The 27,965-nt window shown below is 43.3% G+C and overlaps 1 protein-coding gene across 3 annotated transcripts in view; it reads right to left on the reverse strand.

Annotated features, from left to right (window-relative positions):
• Positions 1-1,405: 1,405 nt before the first annotated feature.
• The window catches only part of HIVEP2 (HIVEP zinc finger 2), a 192,581-nt gene continuing 166,021 nt past the window's right edge, over positions 1,406-27,965 (reverse strand). For all 3 annotated transcript variants that reach the window (XM_019488388.2, XM_006278421.4, XM_019488386.2), the window contains 5 exons: positions 27,425-27,579; positions 21,470-21,645; positions 15,292-15,393; positions 13,248-14,158; positions 1,406-3,988 (listed from right to left, as the gene is read on the reverse strand). In XM_019488388.2, the coding sequence (XP_019343933.2) occupies positions 3,182-3,988; positions 13,248-14,158; positions 15,292-15,393; positions 21,470-21,645; positions 27,425-27,579 (2,151 nt within the window). In that variant the 3' untranslated portion in view covers positions 1,406-3,181. The remainder of the gene's footprint in view (positions 3,989-13,247; positions 14,159-15,291; positions 15,394-21,469; positions 21,646-27,424; positions 27,580-27,965) is intronic.

A 27,965-nucleotide genomic window follows, 5' to 3' on the forward strand; every position in this document is an offset into this window, starting at 1 on the left:
GTGCGACCCTCTAGCCAATTCGCCACCCACCGGACTGTGAAGTCATCCAAGTCACAGCCTCTTAACTTGTTCACCAGTATGGGGTGGGATACCGTAACAAAGGCCTTCCTGAAGTCTAAGTATACGACATCCACCCCTCCTCGTGTGTCCAGGCTTTTTGTAATCTGGTCATAAAAAGAGACTAGATTAGTCAGGCACGATCTGCCTGCTACAAACCCGTGCTGGGCAGTAGGGCTACAACCATATATTTCCACCAGTGAAGCTCATAAAAGCAACTGAAGTTAGGAGCCAAACCCACTGGGCACTCTGAAAAACCCAGTGGGTATGTTTCTGAACTTTTAGTCACATAAATACTTTTGAGCAGTCCCCTTAAGTACATTTTGAAAACTAAATGCAGTTGCTTTTGAGTATTCTATGCCAAGTGCCTGCTTCATATAAGTTTCTCCTTTTGATTTTTTTAAGCATAGATACAATAACAAATATCTAACATTTGTATAATGATATACACTTTTCAAAACACTATATAAGTATTAAATCATTAGAAAAAGGCAATCAAAATGAAAACAAAGTGTCTTTAACCTCTTTGAGGTCATCCTACTGAAACAAAAAAAAGACCCAAAAACCAATTACCATTGCGCAACAATTATTTAAAAAAAAACAAACACATTTACCCCAAGATCAAAAGTTGATGGTAAACTGCAGGTTCAAATTAATTAAAACAAGCAAAACAGCAAGCTAAAATCCTGCAACAGAAGAGATTTTATAATGGAAATGTTAGCAGAGATTTTACTTCTGGAGCACCCTAGGCTCTGTTTTAATAAAAAAAAAAGTGTGATTATTTGTCTATTGTGCAGAGCATTTTGTTCTTAAGTGAACTAATACCTCAGCAGGATAATAGAGGTTTTGTTAGATAAGATTTTGTTTTTTTAATTTGTTACTGAGTCCTCCTTTTACATGGGTACATGATCCTGCATGCATCTTGGCTCTGACTAAATATCCTCCTTCTCCTCTCTCCAGGCTTATATGAGCCAATTCCTGGCATTCACACAACTTGGCAAGGCTACCATAATAATCGGGAATAAAGGTAAACACACTGCAATGGACATAACAAGGCAGATCTTCAGCGGGTGTAAATTTTCTTAGCACCATTGATGGAACTATGACAATTTATACCAGCTGAGGATTTGCTCCAATGTCTCATTACTGGGGAAATAAACTGTAGTCTGATGATATCTGGTAGGAGACCAAAATGTGATCTGCTTTTTCAGCTTCTGCATACATAACAGTCTTCTATTTACTCAGCCAATACTTGGGAATCAAAAGCACAGAAAATGTAATATCATACTAATAGGCTTCACAAATAAACTTGGAAAAATCAAAAAACACATGAAAACTACACACCTCATGCATGTAACTGTATATTTATTTCTTTTTAAAGAACACTCCTTAAATGTATTGTAATTCAATATACAAACTTGGTTTCACAGAATTATAGTCCACTAAATAGCACAAAAAATAACCCAGATTTTGGTGTGTGTGTGTGTGTGTGTGTGTGTGTGCGCGCATGTTGATGGTGGTCATGGTAACCCACCATACCTTTAAATATCCAAACATGGGTTCCTCCTCACTTCCCCCCACACTGACTAAACACCAATCCAGATGGTATCCTAGGGATGCTTTATTCTTAAAGAATACTTCTTTCTTGTTCATGAACCTTGTCCCCTGTAGATGGCCACTGTAGCGGTGCTCTCTATCTGGCCAGGAGAGCTGATGACCACAGTTGTGGTACATTTACTCCCATCAGATGGGTGGATGGATAGCCTCCCTTAAAGTTGATACAAGTACCATAGTAAGGACAGACCAGCTGGAGGCGTTTAGAACAGGTGTCCATCTTCTTTTCTCCTCACACCCCATTCTCAACATCCTAGATCCCATGTTTCACTCTTCATTTGATTACATCTAGCTCCACACCATTAGCTTGTGGAAAGAAGCCAAAGGTCTGTCAGAGTTTGTGTCTTCCTCATGCAGCGCACAGCGCTGCTTTCCAAACCATTGGGCCAGCCGATAACCAAGTTCTAGACAGTCATATGTGCTTTGTTACCATTTTTTTACCCCTTAAAGACCCTCCAAGATAGGTATGGGTTGACCTTTGTCCTGATCTTGCTTCCACTGAAGTCAGTGTCACAGCTCTCACCAACTTCCTTGGCAGCAGATCAAACCCCTCACATCCAAATGAGTTACAAAGAATTGTACCAGTGATGCACTTGTACTTATTTACATGGGGTGGAATGTTTTCCCATTTGTTTAAAGGAGTATATAGATCAACATGTTCACATAAGACCAAATATTTTTAATATATTTATAACTGTTTTATAAAGCTTTGAAAAAACTCACAATAGCACATTGTTTTACTTTAATGCTTTACGGTACTATCAGTTTAAAATCACAATCAGCACTTAAGTTATAGTCAATCCAGCAAACAAGAGACAAAAAAAATTACAAGAGTTAAGAACTGACTGATACATCCTTTATCTTTTCTTTAACTAATGCATAAGTGCAGAATAAGATAAGATACTCTAGTTTAAATATCTTGTTTACAATATACATTTTTGTTCTAATTACGCAACAGTAAATCCCATGCTTCACATAGAAAAGCAATCCACAACATTAAGAAAAAAATTTACAATTTATGAAACAAAGTAAATAAATATTAGTATTACAGAATCAGAGCTGTACATAAAAGCTGTTCAGTTTTAATCATATAAAAATATGTTTTAGTGCAACCTCACATATATATTGATGCTGTTTTGCTTTACATCATTTAGATCCAAGTGTCCAAAAAAGGAAAGAAATTACATTTATTACAAAGCAGATACACAAATTCTAAAATATGTACAAATTACTGCTAAAAAAATGCTTATAAGAATATAAGCAAAGTAAAGAAAAGGCACAAACATCTGTACAATTTAAAAGTACCAGACCCAATAAGAATTTCAAATTTCATTTTGGTCAGGCTCGTGATGACTTGTTATTTTAACTAATTCTTTTGATATAACAAAAGTATATATAATAGCAAACTACTGTAACTTAGACCAGGCATGCTGTAAAGTTGAATACTTCTTCTATCTCTAGGAAAGAAAAAAGGGTAAATGTATGGGTAAAAGTCTCCACTCATCTTGTATCAATGCAGTTTGCTCTTCTCAGATGATGGATCTTTCCTTTCCTGTGTGCTTGATGGGGATTCTTTCCTACTGTGAAAGCCTAACTGTCTGACATCCACAAAGCTCTTGTTGTAAAAGGTGGAATGAGCTAACGCAGTCTGTGATGTACCAAAAATGTCCTTTTCACCACCGTGCAAGTCAGGATGGGTGGCTGAGGCACAGGGCTGGCCTGGCTCAGATCCACTAAAGTGTTTAATGCTAAAATGTGCACTTTCTAAGGGTTTCTGATGAGGCTCAGAAGCCCTCTGCGGCTGTTCCACCCCATGCAGAACAGCTTCTTCTGTGGCGATTCGCAGAGAAGCTATGGCTTTTGTACAAGTCTGTATATTTTCCTCCTGTTCCCTCTCTGTAGCTACTAAACCATCTTCTGAAGTGCTTTGTTTCAACAATAGTAGCGAAGAAGAGGATACACCGGATGAAGCATTGTGAGGAGAGGTACGTTTCTCATGGTGTTTAGAAATGCTATAGGATTCTTTTGTAAGTGTTTCTGAAGTTAATCTTTGCTTTTCATCAGAGCCCTCTCTCTGCAGGGGTAAGGTGGACGGAGGATGTAAACCTGACAGGGCCACAGGTACCGAATGGACCATCTGGATGCCTCCAACAGGCATCATAGGGATAGGTGCTCGGATTTGTTGCTGGGAGTGTAGTGGAAGGTGACTGAAGATGTAATCATTAGGACCTTCAGGGAACAGGCTAGACCCGTGATGTTCCGGAACGCCTTTTTCTCCATACACATTGAAGTAAGGACCCTGAGACAACCCCCTTCTCTGTAATCAGAAAAACAGCAAAAATGGTCAGTTCTATTACTAGCAAAATCCCATGCAACTAACCAACCTGTCCAATTTCTCTTATACAACATGTGTGTCAAACAATCTATAGTACAGGGGGCATCCAAAGTATTTTGTAAACTCCATTCATTGCTTATAAATATAATATAGGATATATATAGAGAAGGTTCACAAAGTCTAGTCCAAAAAGACAGCTTCCTCTTAGGTAGCACATAGAATTGCTTTACAGCACCTTAGGTCAGGAAGGAAACAGTACCATATTCCACTGAATGAAAATAAAGAAGGAATCATAAGGAATTTCACTTAGAGAAATTTGGCTAAAACATCAGGGTTAACACATCTACATGTACAAATTCTGCAAATAACTATAGTGCTGGCATTGGCAGTCTGCATTGGAGATTGGCTCTCTACTTCTGGGAAATATACTTTTTAGTGGTCCCTTTTTCGTCACCAACAAGTTCATAGATTGTAAGGAGCTGGAAGGAACCTCGCAAGATCATTGGGTCCAGCCCCCCTGCACTAGGCAGGAAAGACAACTGGGGTCAGGTGACCCCAACAAGGTGACCATCCAGTCTCTTGAAGATTTCCGTGGCCATTACTCCAGGCTTTCCCCAAGGGTGCTCTAGCGAACAGTTGTTCACCAAGCCCTTGATATATTCACCTGATGTAGCGGTAAGTTGCTACCAAGCCCCCTCTCAGCCTTCTCTTTTTTAGGCTGAAGAGACCCAAGTCCCTCAGCCTTTCCTTGTATGGCTTGCCTTGCAAGTCTCTGATCATACGGGTGGCTCTTCTCTGGACTCCCTCAAGCTTTCCCATATCCTTGTTGAAGTGCAGGACCCAGAACTGGACCCAGTACTCCAGCTGCAGTCTCACCAACGTCAAGTAAAGCAGAAGAATCACTTCCTTGGATTTGCTTGAGATGCATCGGTTGATGCATGCCAGAGTATTGCTTGCCCTGCTGGCTACAGCATCACACTGACGCCTCATGTTCATACTATGGTCTATTATTACCCCTTGGTCCCTTTCAGTCGTGGTGCTAGTCGTCAGTATAGTAAAAATATTATCAGATATAATGCACATATTCCGGAGAAATGGGTGGGACTGAAGCCCTGGAAAATGAATTCCCCTATTACATGAGTAACATCAGAGCAAGCTTTTCCACAATGTTCTTCACCCCTGACTACCTTTTTCACAAAAGGGTAGTTCTGTTTCTATGCACATCTAAATCCTTGGCCTCCAGGCAGAGAACACAAGTATGTAAACAGTCTTTAATACAACAGAACACCAATTCTGATTGAGGCCTTTGGGCAATACTGCCATATGAATTCATGAATTATTATAAATGATTTATTAAATAATAATACTAGAGTCCCAATTAATTGGCAGTGAAAGTTGTGTCTCTAAAAGTGATTATGAAAAATACTGGATTTCATATAATCCATCACATGCTAATTGCAAGGTACTGACTTTTTGATCTCTCCCACCAAGTCCTGTCTTGAAAGAGTGATTACAAGTTGACAAGCTTTTATTTGTTCTATATTACAAACATCCTGAGATACAAAATTCCCCCCTTTAAGTCTCTTGATTTGTCTCATTCGTCTTTCATTGGATAATTATACATTCCTAATTGGGGATTAAAGCAATAGGGCTGGAAGAAAGGCAGGGCTACCTTTTCATGTATGGATCTACCTTTTAAGGACTCTCATGGAACTCAAATGCCTAAAATACTCTTCCCTGAATATGTAGGGGGAAATGTATTTACTTCTCGCTGGATGTGCTGCTAAACACAGTCCTGGTGCATGCAGTTTAGGGACTATGCCGGGGAACTGGTTTAGAAGGCAATTAACTATTCCACATTTGCTGCCCCAATTGCAGAATCTCATGATTCACAGCACCTTTATAATGCTCGAGATCTATCAATGCTTGGACACGAGGCGTGACCTGAGATCACCAAACCCAGGCTTGAGATATGCTCCTAGAAAAATGTAAGATATAAACCCCACAAAAACTGTCATAAGAAAACACGGTAGCAGGTCACTGTACTGCAAAAGGAGAAACAACGTTCGAGGAATAAGAAGCAACTGCTAAACCTCTAATCTGATAGTGCTGAAAGTCATGACCATTTCAGTGTTCTCTAATGCAAGCACCTTGGAAAGTCAGCTTGCCAAAGCTTTAGAGATTTGTGGTCCCTCGGCAGTGTTGTTTACATATGGGGTGACCATGTGTCCGTTTAGCTGGGACCGTCCCAGATTTCAGAGACTGATCCTGGCTGGCTGCCGCCCTGCCCCTGCCAGCTTGTGAGAGTGTGCAGGGGGCCTAGAGGGTCTGGGAAGTGGGCAGTGTCCCAGATTTCCCAGATGATGCCCCAAATTTCCAGGCTTTCCATATAATCAGCCTTATATATTTTTTCAGTCACAGTGCTTCTCAGCTCTAGTGTCCTCAGCTGCTTCCCAAGCCAAGATCTGTATTACTACTACATCTAATGTAAACTTGACCTCAATAGAAACAGAACCAGGACAACAAAAATGCTGCAAAGGCATGTAGCTCTTGGTAGAATGAGCTTGGATACTCAGAACCTCTAACTAAAAGTATCTGTCTATGAACCTGTGATGATCAAGGAATCAAGCAGAGGACCCAAGACAAAAAATTCACTTCTGGATTGACATTCTGAGCCTCCTAAAGCTCACAGATGTTCACATACAGTATTCTGCATCAAAACTTTATAGAAGTAGGAGCCGGTTGAACCATTCAAGCTCAAGTCCAGAGTCTGAGTCCCTCTAATTCCAAAGTAGGATAGAAGTTAGTCTGGGCTTTTTGGTTCAGGCCTGCCATCATTTGGGGATACAAGGGTTAAGGCATCTTGCTACAGATTCATAGATGTGAGCCCTATTCTGAACTTGCACCAAAAAGTGCCCTGAGCAGACCCTGGGAAGTCATAAGCTGCCAGACGTGATGCTAACTACATCACTTCTCTGTGTTCCTTAACTATACTGGCCTAGCATACCACCCAGGCTAGAGTGATTTCTATTTTACAACTAAATGAAAAGGAAAGATGAAATAAAGGGATGTCCTTATGATTAAACACAGCCATCTCTTCAGATATGAAACTGTCAGACATCAAATCCAATGCCTTATCATGTACATGACCTTTTTCAATGCAAGCCCTGAACCACAGCTGTCCATCCTGTCTTTTTAAAAGGTTCCCCGAGCCATTCAACTCCCAGTCTTGTTGTTTTGTCCTCAGGGCCAGCTGCCAACTGCACCAGCTGCTTTCCATGGCCCAATTCAACCCCTTTGCTGAGTCCCATGCCACAAGGGGGAAAAGATGGCAATATATTTACCAAGCCCTGATAAAGTTTCACTGCAAAATCACTTTCCCTTTTTAGGAAGGGGCACCTTTTTCTTTAAAGAATAATATTTTGGCTCATTTAGGGAGATGCCCTTTCAAAGATAAAATGCTTCTATTCTACTAATAACAGAACTAATGGGGAAGTTCTACAGGGAGGGCAGCTCAGGGAGATAGATGCTACTTTGTCTTTTCCTTTCCTGGCTGCCCAGTAGGCCAGTCTCAGGAGGAGGCTTGGAAAGCACTCAGCGTAATGGGAAGGTAGTTAAAGAATTTTATTTGACAGTAGACGCTCCAGATTCAAACGCTCCCTACGTGAAGGAGGCATACAGCCTGGGTCACCTGTTGCACGAGCAAGCGCCCTGCCTGTTGTCTAAAGTACCTTTCTAGACTTGCTTTCTCATTTCTATCCAGGAGAACTTTCACAATCTTTTCTCTGATGTCTGATGAAGGGTGTTTGTGACTGAAAGCTTGTTTTTTTGCAAAAATCTTGTTGATCTAATAAAAGATATCACCTCTGTCTGTGAGCCCTGATTGCTTTTTAGACTTAAGGCACCCCTCAACAGACTCATGGCAACCTTCCATAACTTTCATGAATTTAACAGCATCCCATTTAAAAAACTAACTTGTTTATTATGATGCTTACTTCCTTGCAAAGGAGCTAGGCACAGAGGGCAGGGGAACAGCCAGTAAGGGACTCAGTCTGAGCCTGTGCTTATCTGCTTATCTCCTCACACCTGGCTTATTTCCTCACACCCCATGGCACCCTTCAAAGGATCTCAATGCACACCTGGGTGCCCCCCCACCCTGGCTGCAAATCATCAGTGTAAAATGTGGGAGGGCTCTCCCCTCCTCTGACAAGCATGCACAAGATGTGGTTTTCCTGTAATTAATGTTTCGGAACATACCTGGCTTATACACATGCCTGGGCTATTTCTCCCCAAGCACCCACGCAGCCAGAGTATGGCTCTCTGAGAATGCTCTGAGTATAGCTATGTAGACTTCAAACTGCAAGATTGCAGTTCCATAGCTGCACACATACCAGTTAGGCATGGGAAGGTAAAAGAGGGGGCTTGATAATCTTTCAAACTGCAATATTCCATATAACATACTGAAAATCTCCACTGACATCCTGTACCACTTTTAGATTCTCTCATTCCTTGGAGTCTCAGAACACCAAAGACTCCTATGCCTGAAGAAGGGTGATTGCACCCGAAAGCTTGCTAAGAACTTTTTTCCAGCTACTCAGTTGGTCTAATAAAAGATATCACATCTACCCAAAGAACCTTGCCTGCCTATGTCCTTAGACCAACACGGCTATGACCAACAACCCTGACAATCTCCACCACACTTTCTGACCTGCCTTGCACAGTCAGACTTTCACACCATAACCCCAACACAAAGCCAACAGTCTATCCTTAATACATCTGCCTCATTCCCAAGTCTGGAGAAAAAAAGACGTGGGCTTTGTCATGTGCCTAGTAATACAGCAAAGCTGGGCTGTGCTGGATTAAGGGGAAGATCAAATTTCAAAGTTAAGTGCCCTTCACAGAATATCCTGCCAGTGGCCCTAGAACACCTCCGCAGATCCCAGCTTGTGGTAGACGGCATGAGAAAAGAAACACTCCTTTTGATTGCCATGTCCCAAAGTATATTAGGTAAAAGACAACAACATGTTGAATTCCACCAGGAAAGTTACTGGCAGGCAGAACACAAGACAGCGCACTGCTGCATAAACACATGGACACAATCGATGGAGTCTTCAGACCCAGGATCAACTCAAGATGGGGTTTTCAAAGAGTATAAGAGGTGCCAAAATTTCAGGTCCACTGAAAATCCCAGCCTAGTTACAGCCAACATAAAGGAGAAGAAGTGCTGCAAAACAGAATCACAAGCAAGTTGTACAGGAACTGCACATCAACTGGATGTGAGAACTGGGATGGCACCACCCCGTAATCTGCTTTCAACCTCCTGGCTGAAAGCCAATAGGCACAACTTTAAAAAAGTACTTTTATCCCCCTCTAAAAGCAAAAGGAAGGGTCTTGAGTACAGCTCCTGTAAAGGAAAACAGGACACAAGCAGCCTTCTCTTCTCCCCACACCTTCTCAGCCTGTATTAGGTCTGGTACAAAGTGGCTGGGAAGATAAATTACTTCACTTTGGTAATGGCACCAACCTTCTCCAAGGGGAAAATATGGAAAAGGGCCCCTTGTCCCAGCTACGACTCCAGATACTGAACCTGTGTAAAGGGCAGCAGGGTTGACAATTGCTCCAAAATCCCCTAAGAGAATCCTACTGCAGTAAAGTCTAATGGCCCTCCCTATTCCAATACAGAGTTGTGCTTTTATGTTTCAAAGGTTCAATTAAACAACATTGTTCACCAGCATCACCAACAGTGTCAGACCTGCCCTGGAGACAGTGTCTGTGAAATAACTGCTATTGTAGAGAAGTCAACATTTTTCTTTTTTTATTGCCTTTAGCTGCTATTCTTTTGTTCTTTTTCTTTTTTACCTGGAAATAACTAAAATTGATAGTTATATGGTGCTTTTAAATCCTAAAATCTGTGTGTGTAAGCATACCTGAAGTGGAGGGTGGGAGCCAATCAACACAGCATGACCATGGGGAAAGCAGGGAGCTGACCACTGGCTTAACTGCAAGACCACCTTGTTTTCCTAGTTACCATTACACACTTCCAGCCACAGCAACCAGAGCAAACCCCTGCTCCTGTAATACCTACCCTGGGAGCTCTAATGTCAGTGAAGAGCAAATAGGGTTAGTCCCTTCTATTGATAGCTCTATCATTTTTGTAATGGCCACCAAGTCAAAGGTAGGGAAGAAGGAACAGGATTTCATTCTGGAACCTGCACCAGTCACTTACATTTTAATTGTGCAGTTTTGAAAGGGAAAAAAATAGCCTTTTCCTTTCATATAATAGTTTTCAGTTACAATGAACTAAAGGATCACTTGTCCTAAAAACAGATTTAAAAATTCAGACAAAAGGTCACTTTTTCTGTTTGTAGTAAGGCTGACAAATGGTTTTTACGAAAATAATTGCAATTAATTGCAAGATTAAAAAAAAATAGTCGCAATCAATCACAATCTTAATTGCACGGTTAAACAACACTCAGCACCCCGTCCCCATCAGCCCAGACCTGGTGCACCCTGCGGCTCCTCCCCACTACCACCAACAGCACACAGCCCCAGCCCGCCCCACATCTGCTCCAGACTTGCCCCAGCCTGAGCAAACCAGACATAACCCATGCAAACAGCCTTGACCCCAACCTCTCCCATGCCTACTCCAAATTCACCTGCCCATGCTAAGCAGCAGCAACAGCCAGGCAGAAGTTGATGCTCAATGCAGAGGAAACGTGGCCCTTCTCCTTCTCCCTCACTGCTGCTTGGCCCTTTTTGCTGCAGCCTCCTGGAGCCCATGGCCCAGCTGCACTGTGGCTTCTCTGCACTGCCACCGTTGGTCTGCTGGGTGGCCTGGAGGCAGCGGTGACATTAGTGGAGAGGAGCCGCAGGGCAGCCCGGGCATGGGTCCTGACTGGCTGCAGCAAGAAGGGCCCAGCAGTGATGAAGGGGAGGGACTGCTTTTCCCCTGTGCTGAGCAGCAGCTTCTGCAAAGCTGTTGTCACTGCAGCTGCTGTTCAGCATGGGCAGGCAAATCCAGATTAGGAATGGGGTGGGCCAGGGTCAGGGTTGAACACATGGGCTCTGGCTGGTCTGCTCCACTGGTCAAAACTATGTGTGCAATTAAAAAAAATTAATGTGTTAATTTGTTTCTGCATTAATCACACAAGTTAACTGCAATTAACTGACAGCCCTAGTTTGAAGATTTAGAAAGCTTAAGGCTAGAAGGGACCATTGTACCCTGACCTCCTGTACATCATGGGTCATTAAATATCCTCCAGTTGCTTCTGCGATGAGTCCAGTAACTTTTGAAGCTTAGCTTGTATCTAGCTAAAGAAAATCTTCTAGAAAGAGATGGAGAATCCATCACTTCCTGTGGTAAATAGTTTGTTCCAGTGGTTAATCACCATCACTGTTAAAATTTGTGCCTAGTTTCTTATTTGAATGCGCCTGCCTTCTGCTTCTAGCTGTTGGTTCTTGTACGGCTTTTCTCTACTAAATTTAAGAGCTTTAAATTTACCCCAGTCACACTGTCCTGTCTAGGCCTATATCCAAGTGTGTGAATGAAAAAAACAGCGGAGATGCCAATGAGTTTCTGCTGTTCATTATAACATGATTTTTCTTTTATGTATTTTATTGAAATGGATCTGACATTACCTCAAAAATCTTGTCGTTTCAAGAGCCAATCTGGCAAGGTACAGAGCTGATGGTGCTAAACATTTCTCACACTGTGCTATGCACCTTGTAGGATGAGGTGAAGAATGGAGAAAGTGAATTGTAGCAAGTACTGTCAGGTTGCCCAGGGTGAAGTTTGTCACACACCCTTTCAGTAATATCATTAGACCTCCAGGAATTTGTACTCTAGCAGCGTTTCATGCAGTGTATTTAGCCATTCAGAGGACTTGCAGCTCTCTGTTCACAATGTAACAATGTCAACTATGTTGTTCCATATAATATCATTCATTTGATGCCAAGATATTATGACTGCTAAATTAGTGACCATTTATCTTTTTCTTTGCTTAATTTGCCAATAAAAACGGTGACTGATTGTGTGCCTTTTCTCTTCACTAACTGTAATGCTCCAGGACAATTACACCTGCAGGAGTGCTAAAGTGCACGAAGGAACCAATTCCAAAGTTCAGAAATTACTATTTTTATAAGCTTCCAGGTTAATTCTTGTCATCCACAGGGAGGCATCATAACTGGGATGAACAAACAAGACAGATAATGGAAGAGCAATGAGCACAGCCCTGCCAGACTGTTCCAGGTGGGAGCCTGTAGCTCTGTCATTGTTTGCCCATATTGAACCAACACACGTGAATTTTACTTTTTAAAGAACATATAATGTGATGGCAGAGGCAATGTTCAAACAATGTGGCCAAAAGAAGAATCTTAAATAAAAATGAGCTAATTCCTTCAAACACAGTGTGTGTGCGCCGCCTTTTCTGAATACTAGCGCTTGTGAAAAGTGCCAAGTTGACAGCTTTAGAGATCCAATATTTTACTTATTTGCAAGACAGGACTATAGCGGGGTCTAGCAGCAGGAGTTTTTACATATTTTAGTTTCCATGCAGACCTTCGCATCCCTGCTAAAACTGCCAGCTGTGAAGGTACTTTTTAGGATGTAGGCACTTGTCAACAGTCATCAGAGGATGACAATCTCTAGGCTCTAACCATGCAGTGTGATGCACATGGGTACCTCCCTGCTCCTAATTGGAGCCCCATTTCTTCACTGATTTTATTTATCTAGCCAGTATTTCAGTAGTGCCTGTCCATCACACTGCAGTAACAGGACCTTGGTCACGACTAGCTAGGGCTGGGTCTGAAGCTGGCAATCTTAAGGCAAAGACAAACCCATTAATAGTCTTTATGAGCTACCGTAAATCTCCTGAGACAAATGTAAAGATACCAAGGAGCTCATCAAAGGTCATGCAAACCAGCATAAGTCCTTTGAAGTTATTAAAGTCAATAGATTTTTTTTTTTGATTTTACACCAACTACTGGAGTTCTGACCCCAAGTCTGCAATGTTCTGTACCTAGTCACTGTAAGAGGCTCAATCAAAATCCTGACTTGTTCCGTATCTGCCATATCTGCTATGTTCTATTTAAAGGTTTCTGAGAAAACTACATCTTCCTCTTTTTTCCTCCTACAAATGTTTCTAAAAGTTTTTAAAAGAACTTAACATACTAGAGTCACTATATAGATGAAATAAGAGCGCTGGTTTTAATAACAAAAATTAAAATATTCTTTCATACTTACTCCATGTCCCAGTGGAACAGATTCAGACTGTAAATATTGACCCATAGACAATGCTGGATTATGGTATAAACCCCTCCTGGGTGATGCTGCTCGAACTGAGGCCATATATCTTCTCTCTCTCCTTGGAGACAGGTCTCTTCTGGCAGATGTGTCTTTGCCAGGTGACATTGGTCTCCTTGGTGACAGATGACGTCTTGGTGAAACATCCCGTCTTGGAGATAATTCTCTCCTCAACACAGCTTCCTTCCTTGGGGAAAGATGTCTCATGGGTGAAATATCTCTCCTGGGTGATAAATGTCTTCTGGGTGACAGATCTCCTTTGGGCATTAAATACCTCTTTGGTGAATTATCTCTATATGGTGAAGAATCATACCCTGGTGAGGACTGATGGCTGGAAGGTGAGAGGTCCCTCGGAGATGAGCTGGGATCTAGTGAAAGCATGTAATCCTCATCCATACAGCTAGGTATGTCCAACCTGTCTTTGTCAGGCTCTGAATCGGTACTTTTATTCTGGAAAAACCTCTGATATTCTGTTATCTGTGAGTCTTCACATGAGTCACTTGGTGTGATGAGCTGAGTTACCTGAATGCTAGGTAAAGTGACCAAGTAACTGATCAGGGAAGTGTGTCCCACTGAAATGGAACTGTCAGAGGACGCCCCCTGAGATACCGCAGCAGAGTTTACTGACAGTGAGGAGAATCTGGGGGGCTGAGGGCTGGTGCTTCTTGATCTTGTTTTTGGTGTTGAGTCTCCCTGGGTATCATCAAAATCATCATCCTCCTCATCGTCATCTTCATTGTCATCTCCGTCCTCGCCATCTGATTCCTCAGCATCAGAGAACTGGTGTTCACTTGATATGCTTGCCACATTGCTACTCTTCTCTGTTTCCTGGTGCATGTCCTCCATATTTTCTGAAACAACCACAAGAAGTCAGTGAAGTGTGGACATGACACACACTCTGGGCCAAATCCTGCACCCATTCCACGCTCAGAACATCTTTTGACTTTAACAGATGTTCTCTGTGTGGAATGAGCTCTTCAAAAAAACCTAAGTCAGTGGTTCTCAACCTTTTTAGACTTAAGGCCACCCTCAGTAGAAAAGGCAAGTGGAAAATGCAAGCTTTTAGTTTCCATTCATATTTTGACTGTGGAAAAATAGAGTAATTCTGTTGCAAAGATCTCTGAAAGACCACAACAGGTCAGAATGTCTTTGACATTTTGGATAGCTATTGAAACGTCTGGGTTTATGTTATGAATCATGTGTAGATGCTTCAACACCTAGCAGTGCTAAAATTGCATGGCACCCCACAACACCCTTAAAAGGAACCCTGATTGAGAAGTACTGACCTAAACAATATAATAGAAATAAAACTCCACAACTGCATCAGCAATTACACTCTAGGTGCAATTCAACCCTCTGTAGAATGTAAGTTTGAAACCCATCCTCTAGGCGTCTGCAAAGGGGTGAATTTTTACTTTCTGTGCACACTGAAATGTAGGAACAGGAGTGTTCTATTTATTTGGCCTCATGGACTGGGTCAGGACTTCTCATGAGCCAGCTGACCCACCTCTGGCAGCAGAGCAAGCAAAGGCATGGCTGCCAGAGTCACTGTGTTGGCACAGCTCTGGAACTCAGGGGTCCCTCCATTCCCACAACACATACACACGCTTTTCCCCTGCTGCCAAATTTTAGTCGCCAGGGGTGAATGAATTCAACAGCAAGTAATGGCCCCTGGGTTTCAGAGCCACACCAATGCACTACTCCAGTGGCAATGTCAACAAGACCCACAGTTTGACCACTTACCAGTTGGACAATTGTGTGTTACTCCATTTAACATGTCATATTAAAAAATCAGAATTCATGCAAATAAACAGGTTATATTTTTTTATATTTACTGCTTGTTAATAAAATACCAAAGACTTTTCTAAAAAAAAAAAAAAATTGTTTTCTTAACTCATTCTATGTCAGCCACTGTGCTACAGTGTAACGAGTGATTTTCCTACTCCAAAGGCTATTCCAGCTAAAATAACTCAGTTTGACATACCTGCTTCTTCAGTTTCAGCATCATCCACAGATGTCATTGATACTCCGAGCTCCAGGCATTTTTTCATGTGTGCTTTAGACTTCATATGTTTTGTCAGATTCCCTATGAAAAGGAAGAGAAATGACTCCAATCAGTTGACATCAGCAAGGAAAGCTCTTCAAATAAGTTCTTTGTCTTCCTTTCCTCTCTAACCTATAGGGTTTTGTCATTTAAAAACAGACACAACTGATTCATTTAACTCAATCCCCATCAGAGCCAGTGCAATTTAATAAATATGGTATTCACATTTTTCTTCCAAAAATGTCCATGCAAACCAAGGTCCAGATCCTCAACAGTTTTAAAGGAATTATCTGCCTCAATGGGTACATCCACACATGCAGGCACATGCGCTAGCAGCAGCTCAAATAGAGCAGTGCGAATTTGAGCCGGGGCTTTTTGCCTCCCACCGGACATGCACTTTGGTGGGGGCAAATTGTGCCACTTGGGGCAAAACAACCCTGCCTGGCTCTTTCCAGATCTGCAGCTAGGGGGAGCTAGAACCCAGGGCCAGCACCTGTGCTGTCCCCAGCAGTATAACAAGCTGCCCTGTCCTGGCCCCAGCAGTACAAAAAGCAGCCTTGGCAAGTAGCTCAGGGCTACTCGTTCTCAGGAGCTTCTGGGGCCCAGCCAACTGGTACCTGGGGACACTACCCCTTGTGCCAGCTGGACTGCTGCAGCAGCCCTGAGAGTTCCTGCACCCTCTACCCACTGCAGCAGTCTTGCAGTGCAGGCTGCTGCCTGGCTGTGATCTGCTGTGCACCTGCCAGACCTGCATGGGGACTGCACAGCCAGTAGAGTCATCTGCCCTCTGGGCCAGCTGTCAGTGGGCTGTGGCTGCAGGGTTGGCATTTGTGTGGCAGTACTGCCATGTGTGCCTCTTGCCCGGCCATCTGGGCAGCTATCGCCTGGAAAATGTTCCGGGTGTGGTGGCCTGCTTTGAACTGCCAAAGCACGTCCTCCTTGTCCCAATTGGCCAGGAGGTGAGCCACAGCCAGATGGGTCCACGGTGCCAGCTTTGAGCAAGCAGTGTCCTGCCACTGGCCTCCCTAGCAGGAATTCTGGTGTTGCCTATTGGAAAACTGAAAGTCACTCTGTAAAACACCCCCAAATCCATGTTCCTCCACAATTAAACCAAAAGACCACTATATATAGAGGGAGAGAGGGAGAGACAGACAGCAATCAGTTGGGCAATGTTTTATTGATATATCTACAGTGTTAAAGCAATTTGGAAGCCTACCACTGTCTCTACCATCATAATAAAGTGAATTCTAAATACCTATATGTTTTCTTGCCACCCACAGAGGCGACAGCCCTCCCACAGGAGCTAAAGCCCCCCCTCCCCCCAGGGGTTACAGTCCCCCAACAGGGGCCACCACCCCCCAACAGGGCCCAAATGGCCCCCACAGGGGCTACCACCCCCTCCCTGCAGGGCCCACATGCCCCACCCCTGCTTGCTCCTCCTACCCCCCAAATTGCTGCCCCACCTGGCCCCATCCCCCTCTGGCTCCTGCAGCCCCCCCACCCCCCAAGGGCTGCTCCCCCCAGCCCCAACCCCTGCTTGCACCCCCAGCCCCAGATAGCTGCCCCCGCCGCCCCACCCCAGCCTCCGGCACTTCAAAAGACAAAGAAAACAAAAAGGCTCTACTCACCCCAGAAGCGGGGGCTGTGGGGGGCTCTGGGGCCTCCTGGCAAAGCCCCCCACCTCCCACGCATCATGGAGCAGCGGGGAACAGCAGGGCCTGGGATGAGGCCGCTGGGACTGTTGCCCAGTCCTGTGCTGGGGGGGCAGCCCAGTGACCCCAATGGCAGCTACTAGTGCCGGTGAGTGCAAGGGTGGGGGTTTGGGGGCGGTTACTTGCCAGGATGCTGGGGTGGGGGGTCAGCGATCATGGGGGGCTCAGGCGGATGGGGCTGGGTGAGACAGTGATGGGAGGGCTCAGGGACCAGGTGGGGGATAGGTCTAGATGGGGCAGGGATCAGGGGCCTGGGGGAGTGTGCGGGGCCAGCGGTGGTCTCCCCCCATGGTCCCCTCCCCCCTCCTCCAGCCCCCCACACCCCCTAATTATCAGCACTGGAGCCTGGGTCCAGCTCCCTGTGGCCGGCACGCTGTGTGCCCTGCACAGGCAGGGAGTGTGCTTCAGCACCAGGGTGAGAGTCAAGCATAGCCTGGACACAGGAGGAGGGGTGGATGTCGTATACTTAGAATTCAGGAAGGCCTTTGATACGGTATCCCACCCCATACTGGTGAACAAGTTAAGAGGCTGTGACTTGGATGACTACACAGTCCGGTGGGTGGCGAATTGGCTGGAGGGTCGCACCCAGAGAGTCGTGGTGGATGGGTCGGTTTCAACCTGGAAGGGTGTGGGCAGTGGGGTCCCGCAGGGTTCAGTCCTTTGACCGATACTCTTTAATGTCTTCATCAGCGACTTGGACGAGGGAATCAAATGTACTCTGTCCAAGTTTGCAGATGACACAAAGCTATGGGGAGATGTAGACACGCCGGAGGGCAGGGAACAGCTGCAAGCAGACCTGGACAGGTTGGACAAGTGGGCAGAAAACAACAGAATGCAATTCAACAAGGAGAAATGCAAAGTGCTGCACCTAGGGAGGAAAAATGTCCAGCACACCTACAGCCTAGGGAATGACCTGCTGGGTGGCACGGAAGTGGAAAGGGATCTTGGAGTCCTAGTGGATTCCAAGATGAACGTGAGTCGGCAGTGTGACGAAGCCATCAAAAAAGCCAATGGCACTTTATCGTGCATCAGCAGATGCATGACAAATAGGTCCAAGGAGGTGATACTTCCCCTCTATCGGTCGCTGGTCAGACCGCAGTTGGAGTACTGCGTGCAATTCTGGGCGCCGCAATTCAAGAGGGATGCAGATAAACTGGAGAGGGTCCAGAGAAGGGCCACTCGTATGGTCAAGGGCCTGCAGACCAAGCCCTACGAGGAGAGACTAGAGAAACTGGACCTTTTCAGCCTCCGCAAGAGAAGGTTGAGAGGCGACCTTATGGCTGCCTATAAGTTCATCACAGGGGCACAGAAGGGAATTGGTGAGTATTTATTCACCAAGGCGCCCCCGGGGATTACAAGAAATAATGGCCACAAGCTAGCAGAGAGCAGATTTAGACTGGACATTAGGAAGAACTTCTTCACAGTTCAAGTGGCCAGGGTCTGGAATGGGCTCCCAAGGGAGGTGGTGCTCTCCCCTACCCTGGGGGTCTTCAAGAGGAGGTTAGATGAGCATCTAGCTGGGGTCATCTAGACCCTGCTTATGCAGGGGGTCGGACTCGATGATCTATTGAGGTCCCTTCCGACCCTAACATCTATGAATCTATGAATCTATAGAGATGCTCTGGCTACTACCAGAGCATCTCTGTGGAGGACCCAGCCTCCAGTTGCAACAAGACATAGTCCGGGACCATGCCTTGCCCCACTTTTTTCACTGCATTTTTTTTTTACCCCTGGATATCTCATTCCTACACATGCCTCTTGCAGCGTCTCAAAGCCCTGAGAGATGCTGCAAGATGCCCATGCACACTCATCTGGACGCGCCCAATATGGGCAAAATCCACTATGCAGACACCAGTGACATCCTTAAAATTACTGTTCAGCTGCCACCTACCCCTTAGTTTTCACCTGCAGGTACATGAAATCCAGCTAAACAATGACATCACTGCACAGCTAACTGGACATTCAGAGCTCAGAGCCCCAACTCTGAAGCAGGATTTTTAAACTGTATGCCTCCCTTTTCCCCTTCCCCGTCTCCCCCACACCATCACAACCATTTTCACTAGCAAGGACTTATCCTGTAGGTGAATTCACAGGACATCTGAGCTAGGTGGAGTGCATAAAAAATGGCTAGACAGAAACTTTTATTATGCTGGCGCACTGTCCATACATACCCTTCCCCAACCCTGAAGTGCCCCTCTGGTGCTTAGGGTGCACAGCTAGGATGTGGGAGACTCAGGCTGAGATCCTTGCTCTGTACTTGAACCCAGCACAGCAGGGCTTTGAAAGAGGATGTCCCATGCCCCTGGAGATTGACCAAACACTAGACTAGTGGGGGCCAATCATTTTGGGTGGTATGCCATAAATTAGCCCCATACCCTCCCTGAGTGCCACACTGATCCCATTCATGCCCAATCAGGTACTCTGCTTTCTGTTTCCTGCCCTATCCACCACTGTACTGTCTTTCCTGTCCCTATTCTGCCACCTGCCATACACAGAGACTGCCCGTGCCACTTGCAGCACATCCGACAGGTTGGCCAGCCCTACACTAGACTACAGACTTCTGAAGTTCCCTCCTTTCTGCCCCCTGCCCTCCCCCCAAGTCAAAGCCAAAACCAGACCATCTGCCTCCCCCCTCCCCACTGCCTCATACACAAACCCAAGACAAGGAGCTTTTTTCCTATGTTAAATGTGGGGGAAAAAAACCTCATCTTGGATTCAAGGAAATACAGTATGTGTTGGGCATTGTGAGACCTAAGCACCGCTGGGGATCTGGGGCCAACCATCTTCAGCCAACAGGAACAATAGTCCCGAGAGCTGACAACTAGCAGTAAACACCCAGTTACACTCTTCTTGTACTTTCTTTAAAAGTCAGTCTAACTTAACTTTCCTTCTCATTCACTCTTGTGCAATAGCACATCACGTTCCAGTTCAGATTCTCTGCCAGTGATGCCAGCCTCAGCTCTCTCTATGACCACTTCTTCCACAAGCAATTTCACATTTACTTCCATGCTACCTCTGATGCATGGAATATGCCCACTCAGAACACCTCTATAAATCCACAATCTTCCTTCAAATCCCTCTGACTTTCCCAAAACCACCTGGTGAGGAAGTGACAAAGCAGGAGACAGAATCCAGAAATCCTGCCTCCTTCTCCTGCCCTTTAGTCACGAGACACAATTTATTTCAGGAGGAAATAACTGAGAATCCCAATGCTCTGATCCCAAACATTACTGTATTGTACCAAAACCAGGCTATGAATGAATCATTCCTGTTTGACTTGTCAATGCACTGAAGAATATATGGCATACAGCCCATCAGAGCAATTGTGAAAAGTCCTTGTCAGGGACACTGATTGCTGTTGCATAGGGTGAGGGATGATGGACATTCATCCCCTTTGCAACACAGCTCTGTGCTTCACTGGGTCTCCCTGTGCTTGGGGGGTGATGGAGCAGATTTTGGAAGATGTGGCTGAAGGGGCAAGGTTCCTGGATCTGTTAATATCCAGGAACTGTTTTTAGCTATTTCAGGAGACAAGTGCTGAAGCCAGAGAAACTACTACTACCTTAAGGCTTCAGTAGTAGTCACAGAACTGGACTGGTACTGAGTGAAGAGAAGAAGAGATTCCTTCTGTCATCCTGGGGATATTCTCTGTGCGCAGCCCTCAGGGTGTGCACTGGGAGCAAGATTTGACCTCATATACTTTTTTTCACCAGTATCAAAGCGATGCTGAGAAAAGGCTTTATAAGACACACCAGAGCCATACTGCATGAAAAATGCTGGTAAAGAAATTGATTTTTTTAGAGAGATCGTTTCAAGGCAAATCCTAATTCCAATGAATATCATTATCCATGGCCTCAGGGTGACAAATGGAAGCTTTTTTTCAGTGCTGATAAATACATGTGAACACAAGCTATCAGATCTCTATTCATAATTAATGCAGCCATGGATGGAGTGGCCCACCTGGGAGCTGTACATTATTTATAAATTTGAAACTGACCCACTGTCAAGACCATGAAGGCATGCTTTCCTTGCAGATGATGCTCTGCTTCTGCACTATGCCACTACAAGTGTATATTCCCCATAGTATTTGTGTATTACTGCAATTCAATTTTTCACTATGCAACATTTTTAGCATAAGGTAATATTTGCAAGAGAAGATCTTATGCCACTACATTTTCTCTGCAGCCAGATGGGCTGGATAGGAGCCTATAGCTCTTAATTAAGCTATACAAGGAGTCTCACAGTCTCACATAAGTCTCATATCACTGAGATACAAGGAAAAAATGTATTTTGTGCAGTTCCATGTTCACAAACAAAACCATTTCATTTTGATGAAAGATTTCTCTTTGAAGAGATGAATGCACAAAAGAAAACAGACTTGTTTCTGAGCAGAAAGGGTCACCTACCTTTAGTTTTGAAGGCAAAATTACACAGCTTGCACACGTAAGGCCGTACATCAGTATGAGTGCGGATATGTTTTTTGAGCATGCTTGGTTTTTTGCAGCGAATCCCACATTCTTCACAGATGTACTTTCCACGTCCACGGCCTCTAACATATACATAATCCTCATTTGATTTATACCTGTTGGAAGAGGGCAGGCATTGACATTACATAGCCCCCAAGTCATACATATAAATACAGAGTACCTTAATAGACCTTAATATCCCAGTTCTACTCCATGCCCAAAGTATCCACTGAAACCAGTGGAATCTAGGAATGCTGGGGGCCATGCTTATTTTTCAGGAAACACAGTAGTTTATACCCATTTGCGTGTCTTGGTTATTGTTTAACAGCTTGAGAGCAGAGGTTCAGATACCAGAGTAATATACCTTGATAAGAGGCAGATGACATACCTTCTATGCAGATATAAGCACAACAAAGAACTCTCTAACTACAGTGTCCCAAGCTGATGAAGGCATCTACTTCTTGCAATAACACTGAATATTTCAAATCAAGATGTATAATTAGCAAATATATTGCTAAATGTGCTTGTCACCAACCCTACATTAAAGATAGCACTTGGTTGCACTCTTAGTTGCTCACACTGTCTTTCACTGCTAGACAATAAATGAGATCTGCAAAGTTGCACACTTCCCTGATTGTCATGATGGATCAGTTGTGACACGTGGAAGACAGTATGGGTCTGAAGAACTTGAACAAGGGCTATCTTGAGGGTGACAGTCAAGTGGTGTGGACATTTTGAACACTGATGAGTATCACCAAACAGGAAGGAGAACTGAGAAATAATAATTAACCCAGCCCCTTGCCTCTGCTGCTCTTCTCTCGAGAAGTGCAGAATACCCACCATCCTCACTGAAATCAGTGACACTGTAGAAATTTCTCACATGATACTGTCTCCACACTTAAGAAATAATAAGGCTTAGCCTGAAAAAGTATTCTAACATGGTGGCAGATTGTCAAGGAGCAGGAAGAGGTTATAGAGATGAAACTTTTTCAAAATGTATTTATCTCAGCCAAACTTTAGTTTTCATATGATCAGTGGCTCATGACAGCGGGTCTAATATCCTTAGCGTATACAAAATTTTCTTCCCTGCTCATCTCTGTCCTATTTTCCATTAAAAATGCAGACTCAGTTTTCACACTTGGATGCCTGAAACTGAGTGCCCAAATTCATATATTGCTAATCAAACAACTGTAGAGGAGTTTTTTATCTCTCCTCACCAGCCCTAAAACTTTCTCCTCTTCTCCCAGTTCCCTGTTACAATAGGAATTGCCACTCTGTGATCTGGGCCTCATCTTTGACTCAGCCTTATCTCTCTCAACCCACATATACCCACGTCCTACATCTTCTATCTATACAGCAATTCAAAGTCTCAGTTTGTCCTGCCTGCCCAGGCTCCCAGGGCTCTTGTTCAGACCCTCTTCATCTTGATTACTGTTGTCTTGTCTTGACTGACCAGCAACACTACCTTTTCTAAGTCCCTTCAAAACCCAATTTCCTGCCTCACTGTTCCTACCATAATACACTCTATTCTGTATTCCTCCACAGGCCTTCCCTTCTCACCTCACCTCACCTAGCACAAGCTTTTTACCTTTATAAGCTATTTGTCACTTAGCCTTGCTCTATCTATAAAATATACTAGACTGCCATGCTGTTGACTCTCACTTTCACTGTAAGTAGTGGAAGCCTTGATCACTTGCATGTCCACTTGTTTACATGCTATATCCATGCACAGGAAAAACTCTATCAAAATGTGTAAAGCCCTCACCTTATCCTCTACTAATTCTCTCCTTCAAAACTACCCTACTTTGATATTTATAAATCACTTCAGACTGCTAAAAATGCATTGTGATATCTATTTTTCTGCTAATCTCTTCTCAATTTGTTATTCCATCTTTTCACTAACCCCAACCTTGTCCCTCTGTTTTTTGCCATCTATTATACCCTGTCTGACATACAGGCAGCTAATCTCTGCAGGGCGGGATCATCTTCTGTGTCACTTCTATATTAAGTGCCTATTGATGGAGGTGCTAGGGGGCTATGCCTCAGTAATAAAAGTTAAATGTAGAAATTTGGCATTGAGACTGGGTGAAAATTAATCCTTGAGCATCAGAGAGCATGCTGGCCCTAGAGTGAAGACTTTCCCTGTTTGGAAGTGTTAGCTATTGTGATTGACTCATATCTGACCCTCAGTCATCACTAGCCCATTTCACCTTTGCCACCACAGTCACAACATAACTGGGGTTATTACTGATCTGGGCTGGATTTGGGCCAATGCTGTAACGTTAAAAGGCATTACCAATCCCAGAGCTAGGTGGCTCCACTCCAAAATGTCACTTTACTGTTGGTTTCCAAGTCAACCCTATCACTAACATACACAGAAGAGCAAATAAACAAGCCATGAGCCCTCATTACAATCTGGTAATGTCATCAAGCAGCAAGATGTTTCCAGAGCTACCAGGTTTTGTCCATCCCGTCCCTAGCCTACTTTCACTGTACACTATAAGTAACTAACTGAAATGCGGGATGTAGAACACAGACAAGAGGACATTAAATTGCTGATTTTCTTAGGGTAATATCACTTCAAATCCTCCTGGAGTGCTGTAGTCAACAATGATGGAAATCAGATTTTACTATTCAAAGAACTTAATTTGAATCAAGCTACCTGTCAGTACCAATAATGTAACTGTTAGTTCCCTCCTTCAAACCTCTCTGCTATGATGCCTACAAATAACTCCTGACTGGCATTGGTGAGGTAAATGATGTGTTGTGACATCTAGTTTTCTGCTAAGTGCTGCTCATTCTGTCACTTCATTGTCTCACTGAACCCACACCCAACTTTTCGTCCCCCTGGAATATGATAACCATGCTCTTCTGGGCAAATAAACATCTACACAAGAAGGGTAAAGCAGGAGAGAAAACTCCCGCAGTGGCCAGTTTGAAATGGTGCTTGAATGCCCCTAGGACTATCACAGATCTACTGCTACACACTTCTACTGCTACAAGTGCACAGAGCATTTCTTTGGTACTGCCGTCTCTAACAGAAATACATTATGAAAGAAAAAAATAAAACCAATTAAACAAAAACAAAATCCAGAGCAAGCAAACAAACAAAATTCCTTCCTGAAATATGGCACTTCACTGTACATGCTTCTCTCCCTCTGAGAGGACAAGAAAACAAACACGTGACAGATGTTAATCACACCGGTTAATGCACTACAGGAGGCAGCTCAGATGCTCCGATGAAGAAAGTAGTGAAAATACTTATATGGTATACAATACAATACAGTAGAATACAATAGAATAGAACAGAACACAATACAACACAATACAATACAACAGAAGAAACCTGCAAAGAGTGAGCTTGCACAAAAGAATACATATACTGTACACAAGCTTCTGTGAATCATAAAACAAAACCTGCCAGAAGGGTGATTCCATTACAATGAAGACAAAAACTAACAGTGAGCTAAGTGATGACAAAGAGAGAATATGACATCTGTTTAAAAAATAACCAAGCTAGTAAAAGAAATCAATCTACCCTTCCATGAACAATACCACTCTTATATAAAATGGTACTCTTCTGAAATGGATCTAAAAGGAAGACACACTTCCACAACAGAATCACTACCCTGCACACCGCAGCCATGGAGGTACAATATTTCTATCAGGGAAACTGTGTAAGGTGACAACACACCACAAGCTGAGAAGAGAACAGCAGTGCCTTCATCTATGTTTATTAAAGCCCAGCATTAAATCTACACATACGGGGATTTCTAGATTCTTTCTTGATGATATGTAGGATGATGTAAATTATGCTTCTTTACACTCATAATCCCTCAGCCTTTATTAGTGTTTAAGGAAGTTGTAATTAATATACCAAATTTCCCAGGGAAGGTGCTAAAAGGTAAGGACAGGCTCCATAGGGCAAGCTCCTTTAGCTTTAATCTATTTAAACTTTCACATTATTTGCTTTCCTTGCTATTCTCTTTTTGGAAACTCAAGCTCAGGATAGCCCTAACACTACTGTTGCTGGTAGCTGGGAGGTTTGACAGGGAATGATCACTCAACATATGCTCTATATTTTATACTCTTCAGGTGTGTCTACACGTGTCGCTATGGTGACATTGTTACCACACCGTGATTTAGTACTTCCATTTGGAAGTACTAAATCATGATGCAGTAACAGCACGTACTGCACCGTACATGTGGCGCACAGTTATTTTTAGCAGCCACTTTTTCGTAGCAACACGCTGTAATGCGGGAGCACATTGCTACAGCAAAGTAGCTGCTGGTCACATGTAGACACCCGTGGACGCTACATCGCCATAGCGGATTGCTACAGTGATGTAGCATCACATGTAGACACACTCTTCCTGTACAGCATCTGCTACTTGCTACTGGATACTGGGGTAGCTGGACCCTTGGTCTCACGCAATATGGCAGCTTTTACCAGTGTGGCCACTTAGCATGCAAATTGAATCAGCTTAGATCTGTTGAAGATGGGTGATCCAAATTCAGAGATGATGTGTAAGGGAAGCTTGGGTGAGTTATACACTTGTAAGTGGGTATGAGTTTAAGAAACAGTACTTTAGATTTCTTGTAAACTTAGACTCACCTCTGAATGTGGGTCACTGGAAAATTTCTTTTGTAGCCAGTTTACTGGCTGGACTAGTAGCAGAATGAACTACCACAGAGGACACCCAGGATGAGGGATTCCTGGGCTGGCAGAACCTGGAACAATCTCAAAGATGACATTTTCAGTTTTTTAAATGAGGCAGGTTATGCCCCCTTTCAGCTGCAGGTTATAGGAGAAATATCAAAGTCTGTTTGATTGAGACTCCCCACAAGGAAAGCACACACACTGTCATTTTAATGAAAGGGAGAATAAGTTTTTAATGGGTAAAAAATGAAAGATGTATTCAACAGTCTCTTTTCTTCCTTACACCTAAGTCCTTATTGGTCTAGACACTGCTACATGGTGGTAAGAGACATTGGGCCTGACAAGTATGAACAGAACTACCTGGTTGGGTAAGAGGATATTCTGCACTAAATACCAGCTTAGGGACAGTATAATTTCTAAATGTCACAATACAAAACAAAGTAGTTCTGCATGCACTGAAATATAACTGACAATAAATAATATTTTGAATATGCTTTTGTAAGAAGCTAGATATACCATGAATCCAAAAACTACAGTGATGGACCTTTTGTCTGTTTTTTTCAACTTGTTTGCTTGGTTTTAATTAATTAAGGAATAGTATATTTCAATTAAAGCTGGCCTTAGATTAATCTCTGTTTTTAAATTTACAGTCCTTCCAGCTAAACTGTCATACCAGAATTGTTATTACCATGCAAGAATGTATGCCTGAAATAAACATTTGATAAATAATTAAATATTATAAGAATAAGTATAAGTTCCCTTCTTAAGGCTTGCAGACAATGCAGCATTTAATAATAGAAAAATACCCACATGGAAGCCATTAAATACAATGTAATTGCCTGGGGCGTGGGAATATATATATATTTATTTTTATATTTATTTATATATATATATATATATATATATATATATATATATATATATATAAATACATTTTACCCAGCTACCCTTTTCTGTACCCTAATGAAGGAAGTAGCAGTTTAGAGTCATATCTATGCAAGTAGATATCCTTTGTCTTTGCAAAGTTGAGCTGAAAATAAGTCCATAGACTCCTCCATTTACCAGTTACTTGCTATAGGACTAACACATACACAAAAAAGGACCCACTGGAAGCTACAGAACATGGCCTGAATAGAAAAGGTTGTTTACTTCTTTAATTAATTCATGTCCAGGTTCAAATCTGTTTACTCACTAATGATCAGCTAGGGTTAATATTTCCAGTTGCATTTTCTTACCCTCCTTCAAAGATTTTAATTCGTATCGGTTCAGTTTGTTTGGACGCAATGTCTTTATCTCCATGGCTTTCTCCTTTTACTCTCTCTTTGATAATATTCCCCACTACTTTCTTTTCAAGTTTGCTGCCAAACAAGAAGAATGGTTCATGTTTCACCTGCAGAATAAAATCAATGAGTGGTGTTACTGCCCAGAACACAGAACAAGTGTATGCTTCATTTCAAAAGTTTGAATGCTGAATCCAAGTCAGACCTGCGCTTGGATATTAATCTATGAAGCCAATTCATTTGGCCCTTTATGTCTGGTGAGGACTGCTGAAAGGGTAACACAGACACATTTTTATAGGGGCTTGATCCGGTGACACAGTAGAAGCAACTCCATTTCATGCCTCAATAAATTCCCTGAAAATTGGAAATAGGAAATCCTTATTCACCAGATCATATAGGCTTGTAGTATTTCTCTTAACTATACTTCTTCATGCTCACCCAGAAAGGAGGCCTCAGTTTTTGGGTGACATCAAAGGTCCAAATCTGTAGGTCCTTA

The sequence above is a fragment of the Alligator mississippiensis genome, chromosome 1 (genome assembly GCF_030867095.1).
Source record: "Alligator mississippiensis isolate rAllMis1 chromosome 1, rAllMis1, whole genome shotgun sequence".
Lineage (NCBI taxonomy): Eukaryota > Metazoa > Chordata > Crocodylia > Alligatoridae > Alligator > Alligator mississippiensis.